Source organism: Centruroides sculpturatus, unplaced genomic scaffold (assembly GCF_000671375.1).
Source record: "Centruroides sculpturatus isolate CEXI.00-Female unplaced genomic scaffold, Cexi_2.0 scaffold1184, whole genome shotgun sequence".
Taxonomy (NCBI): Eukaryota; Metazoa; Arthropoda; class Arachnida; order Scorpiones; family Buthidae; genus Centruroides; species Centruroides sculpturatus.
The window spans coordinates 2,588-25,453 of record NW_019385675.1 but is presented as its reverse complement, the minus strand read 5'-3'; the positions used below and the strand labels follow the sequence as shown (position 1 = coordinate 25,453).

Below are 22,866 nucleotides of genomic sequence, written 5' to 3'. Positions count from 1 at the left end.
AATTTATTAAATTTTTAAAACTTGATCAAGAGTAACAAAGTATAACAAGAGTAATAATATCGAAATAAATTAATAACACGACAAACTTAAATAAAAATGAGGCTAAGTTGATGTATTAAAGTATAAATAGAACTATAATTAATATGTGTTTAACTTTAGTGTTAGTTTCTGTCACTTAATTCCAGATTGAAACAGACAATTGTTACCAGAAATGGATTCTTCAAAGGACTCAATGGTCACTACTCTTCAATTCCAACCCGAAACGGGTGGATAACAATAGAAATAAAGTTAAACTGATCGATCCTTATATTAAAATATACTTTAATAGATCGATCTAGCTTCATTTTATTTTTATTTAATTAAAAACAGTCGCCTTTTCTACTAGATACTACGCCAATACAACGCAAACTGAGATCACAATCGAGTAAAGAATAGCGTATAATTTTGAATCAAAATGGGTGTGACGTTCAACGAGACGTTACACCCCAATCATTCTGGAACCAGGAAAAAAAAACACTAAATATTTGGCTAGTAAATAAATATAATATCGGAGATAAATTTAGAAAATTCTTAAAATAAAATCATTCTAAAATAATGTAAATTAATTGTTTTAACGATTGTATCAAATGAGGAAAGTGCATATATTATACACCTCGTTATAAAGTTCTCAAAAAGATTAACACAATAAATACAATATATATATATATATATATATATATCTTCTGTTTTGTTTTTCAGAAGTGTGACAATGGTTACAGAAGTTTATTTTATTACAGTAATCCGTCCAACTGGCCTTGTAGATAATTCTTTTTTTAGAAGGTTTTTTTTTTTTAAATAAAATTGACGACGCACTATTTAGCATCACCTGTACCGGTCGCTTCTACTATACGAAACACGCCCGAAACACCAGAATACATTTTATGACCTCACCAGACGAATGACCAAGTCGTAAATACTATTTCCAATCCACTGCTCGCAGCCATTTTTAGCCAATGATATTGATAATGGATTAATAGTGTTAGTTATTTTTGTAATCAGAGTATCTAAATAGCTTAAACACGAAAAAAGTTTTAACTAAGAAAATAATTCTTAATTTTATCCAGGCTCGAATTTCCCCCCCCCACACCAAAAAGAGGAAAATAGGCACGAGGATTAGATACTTTATAAATAAATTTATATACATTATTATTATTATACTAAGCAAGAAGAAGAAGTATAAGAAAGGTTTTATAATTTCGTAGAAAATTTAGAAAAAAAAATATATTAATAAATTAACTCGATAATTTATGTGTTATAAAAACGATTAAGCTTAACAATTATCATATAGATAAATGTGAGATTCATGTATGACGAATGGAGAAAATGTCATAAATACTTGTTATGCCCGAAGCCATTCCGCTTCTTATAACTACAGAATGATATCAATCAGAAAACGGGTGGTATCTTAATGGACAGAACATCTTCGACGATATGAATCAGAAATTATCATCAATTCTGGATAACATCTGAATTACCAAATATATATTCGAATCGTGCACGTTCCACAATGGAAATGCTTCTTAATTTTTCCAACATTTCGTGACGTATCGAGTTCTATAAGTTTCTTAATGTTTATACGTTAGATGTAGCTGATAGAGTGAGAGAAGGGGGGAAACGGCGGCAAGTTTGTGGTGTTAATACTACTGTTTCCCAATCCGTTCCTGTTAAGGCACGCTTGGATGAATACGTCGCTTTGTCACACTACCTAGTGTGATGTGCCCGGATTCTTTGCTTCGTGACGATTCAAACTGCACAGTCCGATTAACAGCTGCACATTCAAAGTAAGTCTTTGTCGTTTTCTTTTCAAAGTTTACAGTTACAATCGAAACTTGTTAAAGATGCAAATTCTCTATCTAAATTTTCGTACTTACTCGCTGTTTAAAAAAAAAAAAAAACAAGAACGTAATATTAAGCGCATTATCTTTAAAGATGTCAAAAATAGATTACGCAGGAAACTGGTTTCTCGCTTTTCTATTATTATCTTACTTACCCCATCGATAATTAATATAGATATATCTCAATTTCGATACGTCTATAACCTATGATATTTAATTAATAAGCGCGAGGTAGAGAAAGAACGATTTACGTAGAAAATTCCTTGGGATACACTTAAAATAAAAAGAAAAAAATATATATATATGTATTTTCCAGTGAGCCAGTAGGGCGAAAAAAAAAAGGGCTCAGTTCTATGAACTGATTTTACAAGAATGCACCTGTTCTAGTACTCCAGAAAGAAGTTATGCTGCAGGTGTTAATGCTCTAATGAAAGGTTTGTCTTGCAGATGTTATTGCACCTCATTACTTTCGTGTTTGATCCTTAGTACGAACGTTTGACAATTTTATTGTTGAAAACATTTTATAGAGAGGTTTGATGTGAATAAACCCTAATTTTTCTTTGTTTAATTACAATCGCATGTTGAGCGAAACGAGCCACAACTAAAAATTTTCGCCCTCGTAGGAACAACACACAAGAGAGAATCTCTATTGTCTAAGTGGGTTCTTTTCTAACCCCCTTTTTTTTATTCCACAGTTTGTGTTTTAAATGCAAATAAATTTCGATGCTACTGAAAGAATTATTGTTCGATTTGGATAAACAAAGGATGTTATTTTTATTTAAATCCGCCTTCGACAGCCGTGTTTTTCGTTTGTTCAAAACGGTGTGATAGGTGGAGCGTGTAGTTTGACAGGAAGCGTTCATCAAGCTGCGGAAATCGGTTTGAACTTGCAACGTTATAGAAAATACTAAATACAGGAATTTTTCCATCTATAACCAAAAGTGTTTCTAACTTCCTGCAAAACCGTGTTGAGCCAGCTTGTGTTATGGAATTTATCAAGAAATTAACCACCTCCTCATATACAGGCAATAACCGTACTCTAAAATAGATAAATAGGTAGGAATTTTTTCACTTTATTCGCTAAAATTCCTATATTTTATTATCATTGTAAAGTTATAACCATATAAAGTTATTCTTAAAAAATTAAGCATTGTTTTTTTTTTTCTAATTTTTGGCCATAATAATCTGTAAGTACTCCATTTATGATTGATGAAATTTCAAAATTTTTTGCTTTAAAATTCATAATGCTTCCTCTACCCCGGGGGTGATCATTGACAAACCTATTTAGATTTAAATACAGTAATCCGGATGCGTTTTAATGGAATATGTTGCAAAAAAAAATACTTGTTAATGATGCCAACAAGTAAGAAATATTAATTAATATCGCTTGTAGATGAAGTAAATCATGATTTTAAGCCCACAAAATTAAAAAAAAATGAAGTTCTGGTTGTAGATGTACTACGCGCTACTTAACAGTTACGATCCACGTTTATCTTAATTTTTGTGAATGCGTAATTATGCGTAATTAAATGCAGTTCTACTTGACTCAACAAGAATCCTGTTATGATTTTTAATGCTATTTAAATTATTATTATAATTACTCGTTAGTATGATAATGAATTGATTTATGATGATTGATTACTACAGATTTATGGCAACGTCGTTGATGATGGCTGGGATCATCCGATCCCAACCTAAAGACTTGAAGAAGAAAAGCGTAAGATTCGCTTTACCAGAGAATTTCTTATGTCTGAAGGATTACAATGGAGAGAATGGAAATAGGAATGATGATCGAAATTTCTGGTTGTCACCCATCAGTGGAGCTTATTACGATTGGTTGCAGAGGAATAGTGGAAAATCGTTCCCTTCTCATCATCCCGATCCCAATATAGATATTGTAAACAAGGTAAGATTTTCGTTGATTCGTTGGGAATTTCGGAATTTCCTAATTAGGCAAAGAGTTCCAGTCGGTTTGAATCGTCTCCATTCTTTGTTTTTACTTATGCGGTATTCATGGGAAGGTCAATTCCTAAGAAAAAAAAGAGAACGATCAGCGGTGCGTAATTGCATGCATTGATGATGGTTGGTTTTACTGTATTTTTTATTTTTTTTAAATCTTAAGATATAAAACTACTTGACTTTTGGTAGCATTTTTCTCAAAAATATCGACAAATTCCCGAGTGACAAAGATCAAAATGATTAGAAAATATTAAGAAAATCCACATTTTCTTGCCTAGAATATGTTTCGTAATAAATAAACGGAAATATTCATAATTATCTCTTTGTTCAGAGTATAAATTTACGATTTAAACAAAGAAACAATTAGAAAAAATAATATTCCTATTCGGATAAGTAGATATGAATCAGTAAATGAATCATGTTCATTGAATATAATTACTTCGTCAGATTTTAATAATGTTGTTCGGTGTCAGGTACATAAATTGACAAGAGTTTATGTTGTTAAACAAGCGATTATCTCTGTGTCGTTTCGTTTTTTAATATTTCATTAATGAAAATGAGTTGTTGGTAGGTTCAAGTTTCGTTTTTAGAAAAGAAAATAAGTATTTAAAGTATTTAATTGCAGCGATACTTCATTAATAAGAGAATATTTTTACTAACCGTATCTAAAGTGCGTTACGTTACTTAACATAAAAATAACAGGAAAATTTATTAATCCCCGTCTCTCTTATGTTAAACACGAATACTTCTCAAAATTAGAAATGAAAACAATATTTTAAATAAGTTTACATCCGTTTATCCGCACGTTTCCACTCAACTCTTAAGGGTATAATTTATAATTATTTGTTTATAATTATTGTCAACCTTGCGTGTCTCGGACCTTCTTAACGCACGAATTATTCGCTAAGATCTTTCTTAGTTTATATACAGCGATTGACTAAATAAAAAAAAGCACGTATTTATAATTGGAAAGTGTTGGTAATTTGAATATTATTTTTAATTTTTAAGGGTGATTTTTATAACGAAGATTATCTTCAATTACCCGGTTCGCCGACTGAATCCATGCAAGAAATTGGTTCATTAGCATCGGATGCAACCTTTACAGTTTCGTCGACTCAAAAATGTTCGCAGTGCTACAAATTAGAAGAAAATATCAACACTTTAACCAAAGAAAAGGAGGAATTAACTGTTAAGTTAAAGAAGGGCGAAGAAGAAATTAAGTATTTAAGAAACGTAAGATTGATTTTAAACGTTTATTATCTTCCTACATCGTTTTTAAGTAATGTTAACTGAATATAAATTACGCTTACAGAATGTGCGAAAACTGGAGGAGAGTCATAAAGAGATAGAGAATACAAACAAAGCTACGTTGCAAAGAGTCAAGTTTTTAGAGAATAATTTATCACAAGGTCAAGCGGAACAAGCTCAACTTCAAGTAAAATTAGCGGAGTCCAGAGCAAAACTTTGCATGTTGTTGAGTGGTAAAGAATGCGGACCACACAAAAGATCGAAATCTTTAGAACAGAAGGAGTTAGAAGTGGAGGAAACCAAAGCTCAGATGGATCTGTTAAGGAGCGAAGTGGAAAGATTAACCATCAGTTCCTCCAGAGTCGACGTTCTATCTTCTACCATTCAAGTTTACAAGGATAGAATAGCGCAATTACAAGTAGAATCCTTATATATTTTTTAAAAATTCTATCGATAATATAATTTATTATAATTATCTTAATTGATAAAGAATATATATTTTTAATGTAGAAGTACGTAGAAACGAATATGAAAAAGAAAAGAGTGGATATTGCCATTCAAGTAGGATGTAAGAGAATGATTAATCGATTTTCTAAAGACAAAACTCGAATTCCTTTTTTGGTAAGTTTCCGTTTAAATATCTCGAAAAATATAGAAAATTAATTGAAAATGTGATTTTTATAGGTTCGATGCGAACAAAAAGACATCGGTCACAACATGGAAGACAATCATAAGAAAGAAAATCAATCATTAATCAACGAAAACAAGATTTATTTCGAAAAGGATAATTTAGTTTTCACGTTGAAACAAGTAAATTCGTTTCAAATTATATATATATATTTTCTAAATCAATAATTTCTTTACATATTTATAATCTATTTTTATTTTATTTTGTAGACAATAAATGAATTAGAACAAGAGAAGGATCAGTTACAACAGAAACTGAATCAGTTGCAAGTTCAGGAGAAGAAATCAAACGAGAAAATTAACCAGAAAGAACAAGAAATCATCACGCTTCAACAGAAAAATTCCATCTTATTAGAAAGTTATCGAAAAGAAATGGTGATTATTTATTACAATTAGATTCACATTTCGTGCGTGACCATTGTTTTCATAAATAAATATTGATTTTATAGTGACTTTTTAAAGAGAAAATGATCAGTAAAATTTAAATTTAAACGAAAATCTTTAACAGAATATCTCCTTTGCACCAATAATTCACTTAACCAAATCTTTCCAAAAAAAAAAATCNAGAAGTTGTTCGGCTGCTCGTCCGCGATGACGAGTTGGCGATGACGTTTTACCGCGTTTTACCCGTCCCTTTTAGCGTCTTTATACGAATATTGTCGCAGTTTTTTCGCCGCGTTATAGGAATCTACGTTATAGGAACTCGCGTTATAGGGGTCTACTGTATATATAAAATTGTAAATGCTAATAATGAGTAAAATCGTCATTAAATCCAACTCTACTGGAGATATGACACACGACCTCTCCTCTATCTGCCAACTCCCTCGACCTTTAAAATATCAATTCTGAAATCCTCCGAACGCCAGGATCGCGATTGCACTCCCAACAAATGCCGTATATTTCCTAATTTTTGATTCTCTAAGAGGGTTTTTAAGTAAGCCCATTATGCTTTCACCCAGACCCATAACGGAGCGGCCGAGTGGTGACGGACGGGACCCTACATAATCAGGATGGATCACCCTCAAAAAATCTCTGAGGTTTTTCGACCCGTTCTGATAAAATCTCGGGTTCTCAGAGCAGCCATCTGACCATCAGATGCTGTGTACTAGTGTATCACACATTACAAATTCAACAAATCAACGTTATTTCTAATCTTAACTGCACCCATGCCTGCTCGAACAGTTTTGTCAGTTGATGCACATTTCGCAATTATGCCACACGTTCCAGCATATCCCAAACATGTTCAATAGGGTTGCAGTCCGTGAGTATGGGGACAGTGTATGGAATTCGCTGTTGTGTTCCTCCAATCGTGCGTTTTGTTGAAATATGGCATCGTTGTCAGGAAACATATCTGCGCTTGTGCTCTATGCTAATAAGTCCCTATATCGTTCATTATTAAAGGATTTTGGAATGACGATTAATGGATTTAGGCTTAGCTAAGAGAACACTTTCTAAACTAATATACCGCCATCATGTACACAATTGGATGCGGCTATATGCTGTTTACTCCAGATTCGGTTATGCTGAAACGGAACTCATCATTCCAGATTACCATGTCCGAGGACCAATGACGCACATGGGAGGCGTTGTTTGCGATGAGGCGTGGGCAACAGATGCGCTCCTGCAGATCGACATCTATTGAGCCCCAGTCGACACAAAGTACGTCTCATGATCGTTGTCGAAACACGTCTGACTTGTCCACTATCGTGATGGCCGGTAAACTGTTCCACTGTGACACGTGTTTGTTCAGATATTAATCTTGACACGCGACTCTCACCTCTGGGATCAATCATACGTTGCAGGCCTGGCTGTGTGATATGATGGATGTTTCTACACGATTCATCCAGTCGTGGTACGCGCTGGACACCGTGGTACGATAACAACCGACGGGTGCAATTGCAGCTGTTTCGGAAATATTAGAACTTATCCTCCGAGCCCCAACGATCTGTCCGCGCTCAAAGTCACTCAAGTTGCCCCGTTTTTCCATGAATGGCACGTATTGTTTTCTACTATGCGAATGACAGATCAACACGTCACGACTGGAGCGAATTGTGATGTGACAATTACAGGACATCCCTTAATTAGGAACACCATGGCAGCACCATCTTGGTAATGGTAAACTCCCGAGTTGGTGCTAGCGTGGTGTTCCTAATGCAGTGATCGTTAGCGTTTAATAATACGTTTTGGCGAGACCATTCACTGAACGAGTTAGTGACATTCTGACAACCCATGTCAGAAGCCCCAAAAATTTTTATGGGTGATCTGTTTGGGATATGATGTCTCGTCCGGCCGTCCTCTTGATGCATTTGGAAGAAAGGTCCTCTTACTTTTCACAGGAAGGAGTTAATAGTTAAAGAACTTTTAAAAATAAACCTAAAAATTGTAACATATGCAAAACATGTAACGTGTGAACGTAAAAAAATGTATATAACGTATGCATTGTATTTTTCATGTATACATAGTCCACGGTTCTTCGTACTTTGGTTTGTCCACCAGTACCGAATGGATAATACCACTGGGTTTGCGCCTCAACAACGGTCTAACCGTATGAAGTTTTCCAGATTTTCACGTGTCTAACTCGTGAATAGAAACCACTTTCTCCTAAAAGTCCTCCGGGGAGACATTTTTGGCAGATTGCCTATGAGTTGCGCTGTCCCATCAAACCAAATCCGTACTTTGGTTTACATTCAAATTAAAAAAAAAAAATGAGTTTTCTCCCGAACCGAACCATCTCAAACTCAAGGATTGATGTGTTTTAGTGTCTCGCTCATCCCGCCTCCAATATAAAATATTACAAGCGATATAACATGAAATAAATTCATACATGTATATGGCAAATAAGTATAGAGTCTTCAGTTGAACGACTTGGTTTTACATCCACCAAAGAAGACACCAAAAAAAACAGCAAAATGTTCCACTTGACCGTAAACTATTTGATCCAATTGGTAATGGCTTGGCTGCACGACTTGATCAAAAAGGAAGAGCAGTCTTATTTTTATCTATTAAAATTTTATTTCGATTATTGAACCTTCTTACAGAACTTTATACCACTATTATTAACTTTTTCTGATTTCCAATTACTAGTTTAAAAATACCTCACTCCTTAAAAAAAATAACTGAAAAATAGGTTAAGATATAAAAGGGAAAAGAAATTTTTATCGAGAAAATGCGTTTTATGTACACAAATTTATAAAAAGTATTATAAAGTTAAAAGGTTAATAATTTATTAAATTTTTAAAACTTGATCAAGAGTAACAAAGTATAACAAGAGTAATAATATCGAAATAAATTAATAACACGACAAACTTAAATAAAAATGAGGCTAAGTTGATGTATTAAAGTATAAATAGAACTATAATTAATATGTGTTTAACTTTAGTGTTAGTTTCTGTCACTTAATTCCAGATTGAAACAGACAATTGTTACCAGAAATGGATTCTTCAAAGGACTCAATGGTCACTACTCTTCAATTCCAACCCGAAACGGGTGGATAACAATAGAAATAAAGTTAAACTGATCGATCCTTATATTAAAATATACTTTAATAGATCGACCTAGCTTCATTTTATTTTTATTTAATTAAAAACAGTCGCCCTTTCGACTAGATACTACGCCAATACAACGCAAACTGAGATCACAATCGAGTAAAGAATAGCGTATAATTTTGAATCAAAATGGGTGTGACGTTCAACGAGACGTTACACCCCAATCATTCTGGAACCAGGAAAAAAAAACACTAAATATTTGGCTAGTAAATAAATATAATATCGGAGATAAATTTAGAAAATTCTTAAAATAAAATCATTCTAAAATAATGTAAATTAATTGTTTTAACGATTGTATCAAATGAGGAAAGTGCATATATTATACACCTCGTTATAAAGTTCTCAAAAAGATTAACACAATAAATACAATATATATATATATATATATATATATCTTCTGTTTTGTTTTTCAGAAGTGTGACAATGGTTACAGAAGTTTATTTTATTACAGAAATCCGTCCAACTGGCCTTGTAGATAATTCTTTTTTTAGAAGGTTTTTTTTTTTTAAATAAAATTGACGACGCACTATTTAGCATCACCTGTACCGGTCGCTTCTACTATACGAAACACGCCCGAAACACCAGAATACATTTTATGACCTCACCAGACGAATGACCAAGTCGTAAATACTATTTCCAATCCACTGCTCGCAGCCATTTTTAGCCAATGATATTGATAATGGATTAATAGTGTTAGTTATTTTTGTAATCAGAGTATCTAAATAGCTTAAACACGAAAAAAGTTTTAACTAAGAAAATAATTCTTAATTTTATCCAGGCTCGAATTTCCCCCCCCACACCAAAAAGAGGAAAATAGGCACGAGGATTAGATACTTTATAAATAAATTTATATACATTATTATTATTATACTAAGCAAGAAGAAGAAGTATAAGAAAGGTTTTATAATTTCGTAGAAAATTTAGAAAAAAAAATATATTAATAAATTAACTCGATAATTTATGTGTTATAAAAACGATTAAGCTTAACAATTATCATATAGATAAATGTGAGATTCATGTATGACGAATGGAGAAAATGTCATAAATACTTGTTATGCCCGAAGCCATTCCGCTTCTTATAACTACAGAATGATATCAATCAGAAAACGGGTGGTATCTTAATGGACAGAACATCTTCGACGATATGAATCAGAAATTATCATCAATTCTGGATAACATCTGAATTACCAAATATATATTCGAATCGTGCACGTTCCACAATGGAAATGCTTCTTAATTTTTCCAACATTTCGTGACGTATCGAGTTCTATAAGTTTCTTAATGTTTATACGTTAGATGTAGCTGATAGAGTGAGAGAAGGGGGGAAACGGCGGCAAGTTTGTGGTGTTAATACTACTGTTTCCCAATCCGTTCCTGTTAAGGCACGCTTGGATGAATACGTCGCTTTGTCACACTACCTAGTGTGATGTGCCCGGATTCTTTGCTTCGTGACGATTCAAACTGCACAGTCCGATTAACAGCTGCACATTCAAAGTAAGTCTTTGTCGTTTTCTTTTCAAAGTTTACAGTTACAATCGAAACTTGTTAAAGATGCAAATTCTCTATCTAAATTTTCGTACTTACTCGCTGTTTAAAAAAAAAACAAGAACGTAATATTAAGCGCATTATCTTTAAAGATGTCAAAAATAGATTACGCAGGAAACTGGTTTCTCGCTTTTCTATTATTATCTTACTTACCCCATCGATAATTAATATAGATATATCTCAATTTCGATACGTCTATAACCTATGATATTTAATTAATAAGCGCGAGGTAGAGAAAGAACGATTTACGTAGAAAATTCCTTGGGATACACTTAAAATAAAAAGAAAAAAATATATATATATGTATTTTCCAGTGAGCCAGTAGGGCGAAAAAAAAAAGGGCTCAGTTCTATGAACTGATTTTACAAGAATGCACCTGTTCTAGTACTCCAGAAAGAAGTTATGCTGCAGGTGTTAATGCTCTAATGAAAGGTTTGTCTTGCAGATGTTATTGCACCTCATTACTTTCGTGTTTGATCCTTAGTACGAACGTTTGACAATTTTATTGTTGAAAACATTTTATAGAGAGGTTTGATGTGAATAAACCCTAATTTTTCTTTGTTTAATTACAATCGCATGTTGAGCGAAACGAGCCACAACTAAAAATTTTCGCCCTCGTAGGAACAACACACAAGAGAGAATCTCTATTGTCTAAGTGGGTTCTTTTCTAACCCCCTTTTTTTATTCCACAGTTTGTGTTTTAAATGCAAATAAATTTCGATGCTACTGAAAGAATTATTGTTCGATTTGGATAAACAAAGGATGTTATTTTTATTTAAATCCGCCTTCGACAGCCGTGTTTTTCGTTTGTTCAAAACGGTGTGATAGGTGGAGCGTGTAGTTTGACAGGAAGCGTTCATCAAGCTGCGGAAATCGGTTTGAACTTGCAACGTTATAGAAAATACTAAATACAGGAATTTTTCCATCTATAACCAAAAGTGTTTCTAACTTCCTGCAAAACCGTGTTGAGCCAGCTTGTGTTATGGAATTTATCAAGAAATTAACCACCTCCTCATATACAGGCAATAACCGTACTCTAAAATAGATAAATAGGTAGGAATTTTTTCACTTTATTCGCTAAAATTCCTATATTTTATTATCATTGTAAAGTTATAACCATATAAAGTTATTCTTAAAAAATTAAGAATTGTTTTTTTTTTTTCTAATTTTTGGCCATAATAATCTGTAAGTACTCCATTTATGATTGATAAAATTTTAAACTTTTTTGCTTTAAAATTCATAATGCTTCCTCTACCCCGGGGGTGATCATTGACGAACCTATTTAGATTTAAATAATCCGGATGCGTTTTAATGGAATATGTTGCAAAAAAAAATACTTGTTAATGATGCCAACAAGTAAGAAATATTAATTAATATCGCTTGTAGATGAAGTAAATCATGATTTTAAGCCCACAAAATTAAAAAAAAATGAAGTTCTGGTTGTAGATGTACTATGCGCTACTTAACAGTTACGATCCACGTTTATCTTAATTTTTGTGAATGCGTAATTATGCGTAATTAAATGCAGTTCTACTTGACTCAACAAGAATCCTGTTATGATTTTTAATGCTATTTAAATTATTATTATAATTACTCGTTAGTATGATAATGAATTGATTTATGATGATTGATTACTACAGATTTATGGCAACGTCGTTGATGATGGCTGGGATCATCCGATCCCAACCTAAAGACTTGAAGAAGAAAAGCGTAAGATTCGCTTTACCAGAGAATTTCTTATGTCTGAAGGATTACAATGGAGAGAATGGAAATAGGAATGATGATCGAAATTTCTGGTTGTCACCCATCAGTGGAGCTTATTACGATTGGTTGCAGAGGAATAGTGGAAAATCGTTCCCTTCTCATCATCCCGATCCCAATATAGATATTGTAAACAAGGTAAGATTTTCGTTGATTCGTTGGGAATTTCGGAATTTCCTAATTAGGCAAAGAGTTCCAGTCGGTTTGAATCGTCTCCATTCTTTGTTTTTACTTATGCGGTATTCATGGGAAGGTCAATTCCTAAGAAAAAAAAGAGAACGATCAGCGGTGCGTAATTGCATGCATTGATGATGGTTGGTTTTACTGTATTTTTTATTTTTTTTAAATCTTAAGATATAAAACTACTTGACTTTTGGTAGCATTTTTCTCAAAAATATCGACAAATTCCCGAGTGACAAAGATCAAAATGATTAGAAAATATTAAGAAAATCCACATTTTCTTGCCTAGAATATGTTTCGTAATAAATAAACGGAAATATTCATAATTATCTCTTTGTTCAGAGTATAAATTTACGATTTAAACAAAGAAACAATTAGAAAAAATAATATTCCTATTCGGATAAGTAGATATGAATCAGTAAATGAATCATGTTCATTGAATATAATTACTTCGTCAGATTTTAATAATGTTGTTCGGTGTCAGGTACATAAATTGACAAGAGTTTATGTTGTTAAACAAGCGATTATCTCAGTGTCGTTTCGTTTTTTAATATTTCATTAATGAAAATGAGTTGTTGGTAGGTTCAAGTTTCGTTTTTAGAAAAGAAAATAAGTATTTAAAGTATTTAATTGCAGCGATACTTCATTAATAAGAGAATATTTTTACTAACCGTATCTAAAGTGCGTTACGTTACTTAACATAAAAATAACAGGAAAATTTATTAATCCCCGTCTCTCTTATGTTAAACACGAATACTTCTCAAAATTAGAAATGAAAACAATATTTTAAATAAGTTTACATCCGTTTATCCGCACGTTTCCACTCAACTCTTAAGGGTATAATTTATAATTATTTGTTTATAATTATTGTCAACCTTGCGTGTCTCGGACCTTCTTAACGCACGAATTATTCGCTAAGATCTTTCTTAGTTTATATACAGCGATTGACTAAATAAAAAAAAAAGCACGTATTTATAATTGGAAAGTGTTGTTAATTTGAATATTATTTTTAAGGGTGATTTTTATAACGAAGATTATCTTCAATTACCCGGTTCGCCGACTGAATCCATGCAAGAAATTGGTTCATTAGCATCGGATGCAACCTTTACAGTTTCGTCGACTCAAAAATGTTCGCAGTGCTACAAATTAGAAGAAAATATCAACACTTTAACCAAAGAAAAGGAGGAATTAACTGTTAAGTTAAAGAAGGGCGAAGAAGAAATTAAGTATTTAAGAAACGTAAGATTGATTTTAAACGTTTATTATCTTCCTACATCGTTTTTAAGTAATGTTAACTGAATATAAATTACGCTTACAGAATGTGCGAAAACTGGAGGAGAGTCATAAAGAGATAGAGAATACAAACAAAGCTACGTTGCAAAGAGTCAAGTTTTTAGAGAATAATTTATCACAAGGTCAAGCGGAACAAGCTCAACTTCAAGTAAAATTAGCGGAGTCCAGAGCAAAACTTTGCATGTTGTTGAGTGGTAAAGAATGCGGACCACACAAAAGATCGAAATCTTTAGAACAGAAGGAGTTAGAAGTGGAGGAAACCAAAGCTCAGATGGATCTGTTAAGGAGCGAAGTGGAAAGATTAACCATCAGTTCCTCCAGAGTCGACGTTCTATCTTCTACCATTCAAGTTTACAAGGATAGAATAGCGCAATTACAAGTAGAATCCTTATATATTTTTTAAAAATTCTATCGATAATATAATTTATTATAATTATCTTAATTGATAAAGAATATATATTTTTAATGTAGAAGTACGTAGAAACGAATATGAAAAAGAAAAGAGTGGATATTGCCATTCAAGTAGGATGTAAGAGAATGATTAATCGATTTTCTAAAGACAAAACTCGAATTCCTTTTTTGGTAAGTTTCCGTTTAAATATCTCGAAAAATATAGAAAATTAATTGAAAATGTGATTTTTATAGGTTCGATGCGAACAAAAAGACATCGGTCACAACATGGAAGACAATCATAAGAAAGAAAATCAATCATTAATCAACGAAAACAAGATTTATTTCGAAAAGGATAATTTAGTTTTCACGTTGAAACAAGTAAATTCGTTTCAAATTATATATATATATTTTCTAAATCAATAATTTCTTTACATATTTATAATCTATTTTTATTTTATTTTGTAGACAATAAATGAATTAGAACAAGAGAAGGATCAGTTACAACAGAAACTGAATCAGTTGCAAGTTCAGGAGAAGAAATCAAACGAGAAAATTAACCAGAAAGAACAAGAAATCATCACGCTTCAACAGAAAAATTCCATCTTATTAGAAAGTTATCGAAAAGAAATGGTGATTATTTATTACAATTAGATTCACATTTCGTGCGTGACCATTGTTTTCATATATAAATATTGATTTTATAGTGACTTTTTAAAGAGAAAATGATCAGTAAAATTTAAATTTAAACGAAAATCTTTAACAGAATATCTCCTTTGCACCAATAATTCACTTAACCAAATCTTTCCAAAAAAAAAAAAAAAATCCATATATTTGCATATAATTACTCATTCGTTTCACTTTTCTCTATAACCATGACAAATTTTAGTTTTAATTTCGCCTGACCTCAGAAAAATATTTAGAAAAAAAAAGTTACAATGTAAATTCTGTTTTTCTAATTACAAACAGAAGAAAAATATCAATTGCGAGCAGTGAGACGAGGCCCCAAGAAGGCGAGGCCTCCTCCATGGCTGGGTATATCTATGCGTTAATACGCTCTTACAGGACCCGAGAGAGATAAAATGATGCTCGGGCCTTATTTATTAAGCAAGCCATAATAATAATAATAATATTATATAGTGTTGANAAGAAAGTTATGTTAAAGTGCCACTTTTGCTGCTGACTTGTGAAAACTCACGGCATAATTAGCTCCCAGGTGTGAAAGTTGACAGTTATTTATGATTTAATTGATAATATTTTTATGTCATTAACTTTATTTAAAAGTTGTTACAATTTTTAAAACAATTAAAAAAAAAAAAAAGTTAACAGAAGGCAGAATCGAACCTAGATCGTCCGCGTGGCAAGAGAGTTCGCTACAGGCTCAGCCATTTCTCTGTGCTGCCATAGTGTGAAATCGATCGGTATATGAGCTGCGCTTATAAAACTTTAGAGCCTTTTTTCTCAGAATCTTGTTGCTAGTGCGCTTTACAATTCTTCTGGTCTTCTGGGTGGACACCCTTGAGGTATACTACTAACCTGCAAAGTCTCATCCCGAACTGAATTTCTGAGACCGTAAGGTCCCCTTGTCAGTAAATATAAATCACCTGATTATTATTAATAATACGTAAGTGAAATAAAATATGAAAAAGATGAGGATGGAAAACTCTGAAGAGTTTTGATTTCTCAGTAAACGTTTTTTGACTTTTGCGATAGATATGAAGAAAGAAACGTGGAAAATTGCAATAATAATTTGCTTTTACGTACCTCCCCCATTAACTGTAACTGTTGTATTAATTCTTTCATATGTTCCTCTCCTGCTAGAGGATTTATCTGAAGGTGCACCATATCGATGAACTGCTGCCAGGACAGAACCGGGAAAGCTGACGACGATTTTCTCCAAACAGGCAGATGTGATATCATAGAACCCAAGAATCCGGTATGTTTAGGGAGACCCTGAGAAAAATGAATTTTAAACATTTTGTTTCGGTTAAATTGTAAATTTGCGAGATAATCCGGCTCACCTGTATTATTTTACTTTTATTACTGCTCATGTACTGTTTTAGCGCTTTCATGGAAGGAGAACTAACTATATGAGCGTCCATAACAAAGACGGTATCGTGTAAATCAAATACGTGCTGGAATTTTTGTTGAGCTACTTGCAAGATGGAGGTAGCTTCGCTGCTAACATATTCCCCGGTAGAAGGATGTTTATGGCAACCCGCTAAATCGGCGTGAGTTGCAATCAAAACGACTTTGGCGGGTCGGTTACTCTTACCACAAGGACCTAAAATCCGATTTGATTAGACCAAGCTAAAAGAAGTCTGAATGTATATTTTGCAATTACTTACCTAAAGGTTCGATGGGTGGTATTCTTGCTTGTAAAAAAGCTAACCAGAATAGAACCTGCTGTAGTTGAACTTCGTAGGGATCGTTAAGTTTGAAGACGATGGCGTGAATACAATTAGTGTTTCCTATGAAATGATCGTAGATCATGTGATAAGGTTCGTGACCGGAAAACTCCCAGAGACTTATTTCTCCCACACCTATCATAAAAACAAATTCAATCTAAATTGATGATCATGAAACAGTAATGAAGTTAATATTGCAATCCGAATCATATTTACCGGAAATATTTGTTTGTTGAACATCTATTCCTTGCGTGTAACATTCTAGATTAGTTTTGAAAGTCAAGACATCTTCCGAATCTGAACTGTTCAGTTCTATACTAGATTTACTGGCGTGATCACCTGTCAATCATAAAATTATTCGATTTTGTTCTGGAATTTAAGACTTAATTAAAAAATTTACACTTTACCTCTTTTACTCCTGGTGGTTACAGGAGAGAGAGACGACGTCGAAGGAGATTTGGAACGTTTAAACCAACTGCTAAAATATCCACATTTTAGCGATTCTAAAATAACTGTTTTTCCCACTCCGCTCTGGCCAAACACCTTCAACTTTATTCTGGACAAAGGTTGCGATGTGGGTATTAACTGGGATATGTATTCTTCTCGTAGTTGCTCCTAGGATGTAATTAGCATTAATTCGAATGGTTTGAAATTATTACATATAAATCATCATATATAATTTGTTATATATACATTTCTCAACCGATTGAGAAGATCTCCTATGTCGCTGTATCCCTGAGCTAGAGCAGTTATTTCGGCGGGAATTCCGTCCTGAAATTTTAAATAATATTCCATGTATTAATTCAAACAAATTAAGTGAAATCTTAAATAATATATATGAAATATATAAATAAAAATTCATCAAATACTTACTCTGTTTTTTTGATCTACATTACAGCCGGCTAAACATAGGCATCGTACAACTTCTGTATGGCCATTTTTTGCAGCTAAATGCAACGGATACAATCCCACCTAATAATACATAAATTTGTTAACGAAACATCGCTAATAAAAATTAAATTGAATTTCATTAACTTAAATTACCTTATTTGGCACATCAACTTTACACCCGAAAGCGCATAAAGTTTGAGCGAGCTGCAGTAATCCTTCCCTAGAAACAATATGTATAGGAGCTTCTCCGTGCTAAATAAAAATGAAATACTTTTTTTAAAGTCTCAGGATAATAGTTTAATTAACATAAATTTTAATTCTACTACGTCTTTAAATTTCTTACATTATCTATAACATCTATTTGACATCCGGAATGTAAGAGTAACATGGCGACTTGAATGTGATGCCGTCTCATCGCTAAGTGGAGAGCAGTACATCCGTGCTATTAATCATTAAAAAAAAAAACAATATATATATATACACACACACACATGCTGTAGAGGTAACTGGATAACTTAATAAAAATAAAAAACTCAAACAGTAACTTTTGTGTAAGATTTATGACTATAGAACATAAATTTAATTTAGTAAATTATATAGTATAATACACATACTTTATCGAGTAAATCGGGATCAGCTCCGGCTTCCAACAAACATTTGACACTTTCGGTGTGACCCCTGGCTGCAGCACAGTGCAAAGGTGTTTCGTCTTCCTGAAAGAAAATATGTTTTTTTTTTATAAGAAATATCTGAATTAGAGAAAACATAACGTTATAATTTCATTGCCTTTAACATAGTTAAATATTTTCTATTCTGTTTCCTATTATAATTCAGTTAAAACATTAAAAAATCTTTGCCACTTTCAGATCAATAAAAATACACTACGAACAATAATATATAGTACATTATTGTTTATTGTGTGTTAATTAATGTACATGTATTTAACGAAAAAATTACTTAATAATAATATTTATCTCTATATGCGTAGTATATACTAAATTAAATTATTACCTAACAGTTTTCCCCGCTACTAATCTAAAAACTAATTTCATTAAATTTATTTTTACAAGCTGAAATTATCAGAAAACATTTTAAAAGTTAAAAACTGCTATCAGCTATTACATTTACATATCTCAATATTTCATAAATATTGAGATATGTAATAACTAATCAAGTACAAGTTTATTATTTGTAAACTAGAAATGAATCCAATACAAAATGTTAGTCTCTTAACTCTATTCCTCTGTTAGATTAGATATGGATTCCCACAGAAAAACAAAAATTATATTTTATTTCTTAAAAGCTGGCTTTAATAATGGATCAGTAGAATACATTTTTAGTTTACAACAACCGAGATTGTTTTAAAAACTTGTCTTAAAGTTCATTTAAGCAAAAATTAATGAATTACGAGTAATAATTTAAATATTAATTGCTTGTAGTGGGTTGTAAATATTAATCCATTCAATAAAGAAGTTTAGAAGATTTATAAACTGCTTGTGAATGATCTCACAGTTTAAAAAAAATCTAGCAACGAGTTCTATAACTTTCCGGGCTATTATGAGATTTTACCTTAAAAAAATGACTGTTATACTGTATTATTATTAAATATAATAAATTGTGTGTGGCGCCATCTGTTATGAGATTTTTTTATAAAAAACTTTTTGTATTATTAACAAAATCACAAGCTTAATTTTGAGGGTAGGGACGAGTTTTATGAAGCATTTGTAAATGCTAATAACGAGCAAAATCTACATTAAGTCCGATCCCTCCTCAACATATGATACATAACCCCTTCTCTATCTCACCACCCCATCGACCTTTAACCATCGAAATTTAACAGCATCAATGTCCCTTATACACAAACAACTATGCCAAATTTCGTTGTTTTATCATTACCCCATCCTGAGATATTAAACTCGGAGGGTCAAATCTGAGACAATTCCTTTGTTATGTATACATAACAGCCGGGAAAGTAAAAGGACTCATTTAAATTCTAATAATCTAACCATAGGTCTATCTAATCTACAATATAGAAGATGAGATATTGGTTAAATAATATTAATGTACTTAAAAGTCAGAACAAATAATTAAAATAAACTTATTGAATTACATTATCAGCATAAACAAATCATGTTTATTTTGTATAAATATTTATCTTTTCATATCCCTTTTTGATGTTTAATTCTTGCATTTAAACAGCATGTTATATGCTTTGATCACAAATCTAATGACGATAAAATTTTCATTTTTTCTGACATTTCTGAATATTTTTAAACATAGATTTTTCTGAAAATCAGTAAATATAGAAGCAATTCGAAATATATTTTAATTAGAACATTAATTTTTAAACATTATATAAAATTTCACTTTTTACAAGATAAAGAAAAAAAATATAATTTTAGAAGTTGAGTCTATAATTGAGATGAACAATTTTTATATATACAGTACTACAAAATGATTATATTCAACAAAAGTTTGATATCTCAGATCAACTTCTACAAATGTTATAGAAAAAACTTGCTTAATGTTCAGTATATTTTCAACTTTTAACACAGGATAAAACCAAATTACAGCTATTCACTTAATTGCTTTCTACAATTATCAAACTGCATTAACATTACAGTACCTATAAAGAGAAAAAAGTATCTAACAAAAAAAAAGAAAAAAGAAAAACTAACTCAAACTACATATACATTATATATCCATTTTTTAATATAAGATATACAGTATACCTAACGACTGTATGATTCATTTTTTGTCTATCAAGAATAAGCTTGACTCAACGAAATCAAATAATTCGAAGAATAATTTTGACCCAGACTCTATAATCTATAAGAACTTACTGTTCATATTGTTCTAAAACAAGCAATGTACATAAGAAAAATCTCAAAAAAATTTAAATAATAATACTGTAATAATAAAATAATGCAATTGTCTTAAGTAAAATAATTACTTATCACAAATTTATATAAAATTTCAACATGTTTATTTATACTTAAGATATGATTAAATGATAAAATTTATCGATTTATTGGTTTACATTATTAATAAACAAATATAAAAAATTGTTTAAAAGCTATAAATATTAAATAGGAGAATAAAAGTAGGGCAAGCTCAAAAAATAAACTAACTTTTAAGGAAAACAGAAGAAAATAAAACATTTTTTGATAAAACATTTATAAACATCATAAACTACTTGCTGATTTAGTAACAGTGTATAAACTGGATTCTTTAACTTTTCCTGTTGTTATGTCAAAAGTCAGTTGGTATATCAGATATATATATATAAAAAAAAAACTCGGTCACCTTGACACTTTTACAACAGATTTACTATCAATTGCAGCAAAGATATTAAGAAAAATGCACATTCTTGTTTCTATCCTATAAAATATATTCGCTAAGGGGTTTTCAGTTTTATCAAATGATTATTGTATAATGATAAAAATGACAATAATTAGAATAAATAACAATTTATATGTTGAGTTCTAAATTATTTTTTAAGTTATTGAATGAAGCATTACTTTTATTATGTAATAAAAGTATTTCAATTAAAGCACTAAACATATAAAAGGTTAGAACCATTTAATATTATAAGGAACAATTTAGCTGTCTTTTTATTTAACAAGCAATTCATTTATTTTATAATAATCATAAGTTTTTGGTACTTTTGTATAAGTTAAAAGAATAAACAGGTTTAAAAATCAGAGTTTTTATCCTAATTTAATTTATTAAATAAAATTTATTGTTGTAAAATCTCTCATAAATTCCTTTGAGTAAACAATAGACTTTTCATATGGCTGGAATGCAGTTGTCCTAGCATTAATTCATCTCAAATACTTTATCAAAGTATTTCAGGTTATAATTACATATCTTAGAAATATATATATATTATTGTCATTACTATATTAAAACTTCCAATATTTTTATCATTAAATGTATTTGATAAATGTGTATATACTGAATAACTTAATATAAAGATTGACAAATATTCTAAAACTAGCAATAATGCTGTTTTTCCTACAGCATTTATTCAAAATTTACATCAATTAAAATTTGTAATAAAAAAAAAATCTTTTTAGTCCTTTACAAGACTTTTAAATTAGGATATCCTTGAAATTTAACACATTAAATTCCAAATAAATGCAATAAAATTATTTTTAACTTTAAAATATATTTTTACTAAAACTTGTGATTAGAAGTAGTCCTATTAAAGTTTTATATTATTTATTGAAAATTTATATAAATTAAAATAATTTATGAAAATATTCACAAAATAAAAAGAAAATTTATAAGGGTGTCAAAATTTTACAGTATAGGAGAGTAATATAACTCATTACCCCTTACCAATAATCATAGAGAATAATCATATTCTCTGAGAGTATATCTAATATAAAAGTAAAAACTATTGCTAAAAATTCAAAATTTATTAATTATTTAATAATCTAATCAATGCAAAGTACACTTTAAATAGTGTTCATTGAAAAATTGTGATATACTGTGTATTGTGATATACTGTGATGCATATATCCTGATATAAAATATCAGGATAGATGCATCACAGTATATCACAAAAAGAGGAAACATTCAAATAATTAACTGTACTGTTTTTCAATTATTTACAATTCTATGAAATCACAAATTAAATTCTTAGAAGAGTATAGGAGCAATAAATTATTATTTTAATATTATAAAACTTTTTAAAATGATTTTCCTAAAATTTCAAGAAAACTTTTTCCATATAAAAGTCAGTATTTACATTAATAAAATAAAAAATGGAAAGCCATTACTATTCTTCTAATTTTAAAATTTGAATTTTAACTTGAAAATTGTAAATTACACAAATAAAGTTCAAACCTTTAAGACACATATCATATTTTTCCTCAATACTTCATAAATAATATCTTTTAGTAAATGTCCTAACCTAGCAAAAATATTTAGAATTATTTCTTTAACTGAATAAATTAAAATGAATCTATAAATTTTCACACAAGCTAACATTTTCAAACAATTTCATATAAACAGATTATCATCCTAGACCAGGGGTCGGCAACCTTTTGAGTCGGAAGAGCCAAAATTACAATTTAC

General features: G+C 30.9%; 3 protein-coding genes across 3 annotated transcripts; 2 read left to right on the top strand and 1 right to left on the bottom strand.

The window, feature by feature from the left end:
- The first annotated feature begins 1,763 nt into the window (after positions 1 to 1,763).
- LOC111641102 (putative leucine-rich repeat-containing protein DDB_G0290503) lies at positions 1,764 to 6,164 on the top strand. Its single transcript, XM_023387221.1, has 7 exons — positions 1,764 to 1,820; positions 3,522 to 3,780; positions 4,842 to 5,066; positions 5,146 to 5,499; positions 5,592 to 5,702; positions 5,766 to 5,891; positions 5,979 to 6,164. Exons 2-7 carry the CDS (start codon positions 3,526 to 3,528, stop codon positions 6,162 to 6,164), a joined length of 1,257 nt encoding a protein of 418 aa, XP_023242989.1. The 5' UTR covers positions 1,764 to 1,820; positions 3,522 to 3,525.
- A 4,586-nt stretch (positions 6,165 to 10,750) lies between these two features.
- LOC111641099 (putative leucine-rich repeat-containing protein DDB_G0290503) lies at positions 10,751 to 15,136 on the top strand. Its single transcript, XM_023387216.1, has 7 exons — positions 10,751 to 10,807; positions 12,499 to 12,757; positions 13,814 to 14,038; positions 14,118 to 14,471; positions 14,564 to 14,674; positions 14,738 to 14,863; positions 14,951 to 15,136. Exons 2-7 carry the CDS (start codon positions 12,503 to 12,505, stop codon positions 15,134 to 15,136), a joined length of 1,257 nt encoding a protein of 418 aa, XP_023242984.1. The 5' UTR covers positions 10,751 to 10,807; positions 12,499 to 12,502.
- Positions 15,137 to 16,079: 943 nt separating this feature from the next.
- LOC111641100 (death-associated protein kinase 1-like) lies at positions 16,080 to 18,709 on the bottom strand. The gene is made up of 10 exons (XM_023387217.1): positions 18,396 to 18,709; positions 18,125 to 18,223; positions 17,935 to 18,033; positions 17,764 to 17,862; positions 17,584 to 17,661; positions 17,298 to 17,505; positions 17,107 to 17,229; positions 16,831 to 17,025; positions 16,504 to 16,766; positions 16,080 to 16,435 (listed from the first exon to the last, which is right to left on the bottom strand). The coding sequence occupies exons 1-10, from the start codon at positions 18,546 to 18,548 to the stop codon at positions 16,166 to 16,168; spliced, it is 1,587 nt and encodes a 528-aa protein (XP_023242985.1). The 5' UTR covers positions 18,549 to 18,709; the 3' UTR covers positions 16,080 to 16,165.
- Between the last annotated feature and the right edge of the window lie 4,157 nt (positions 18,710 to 22,866).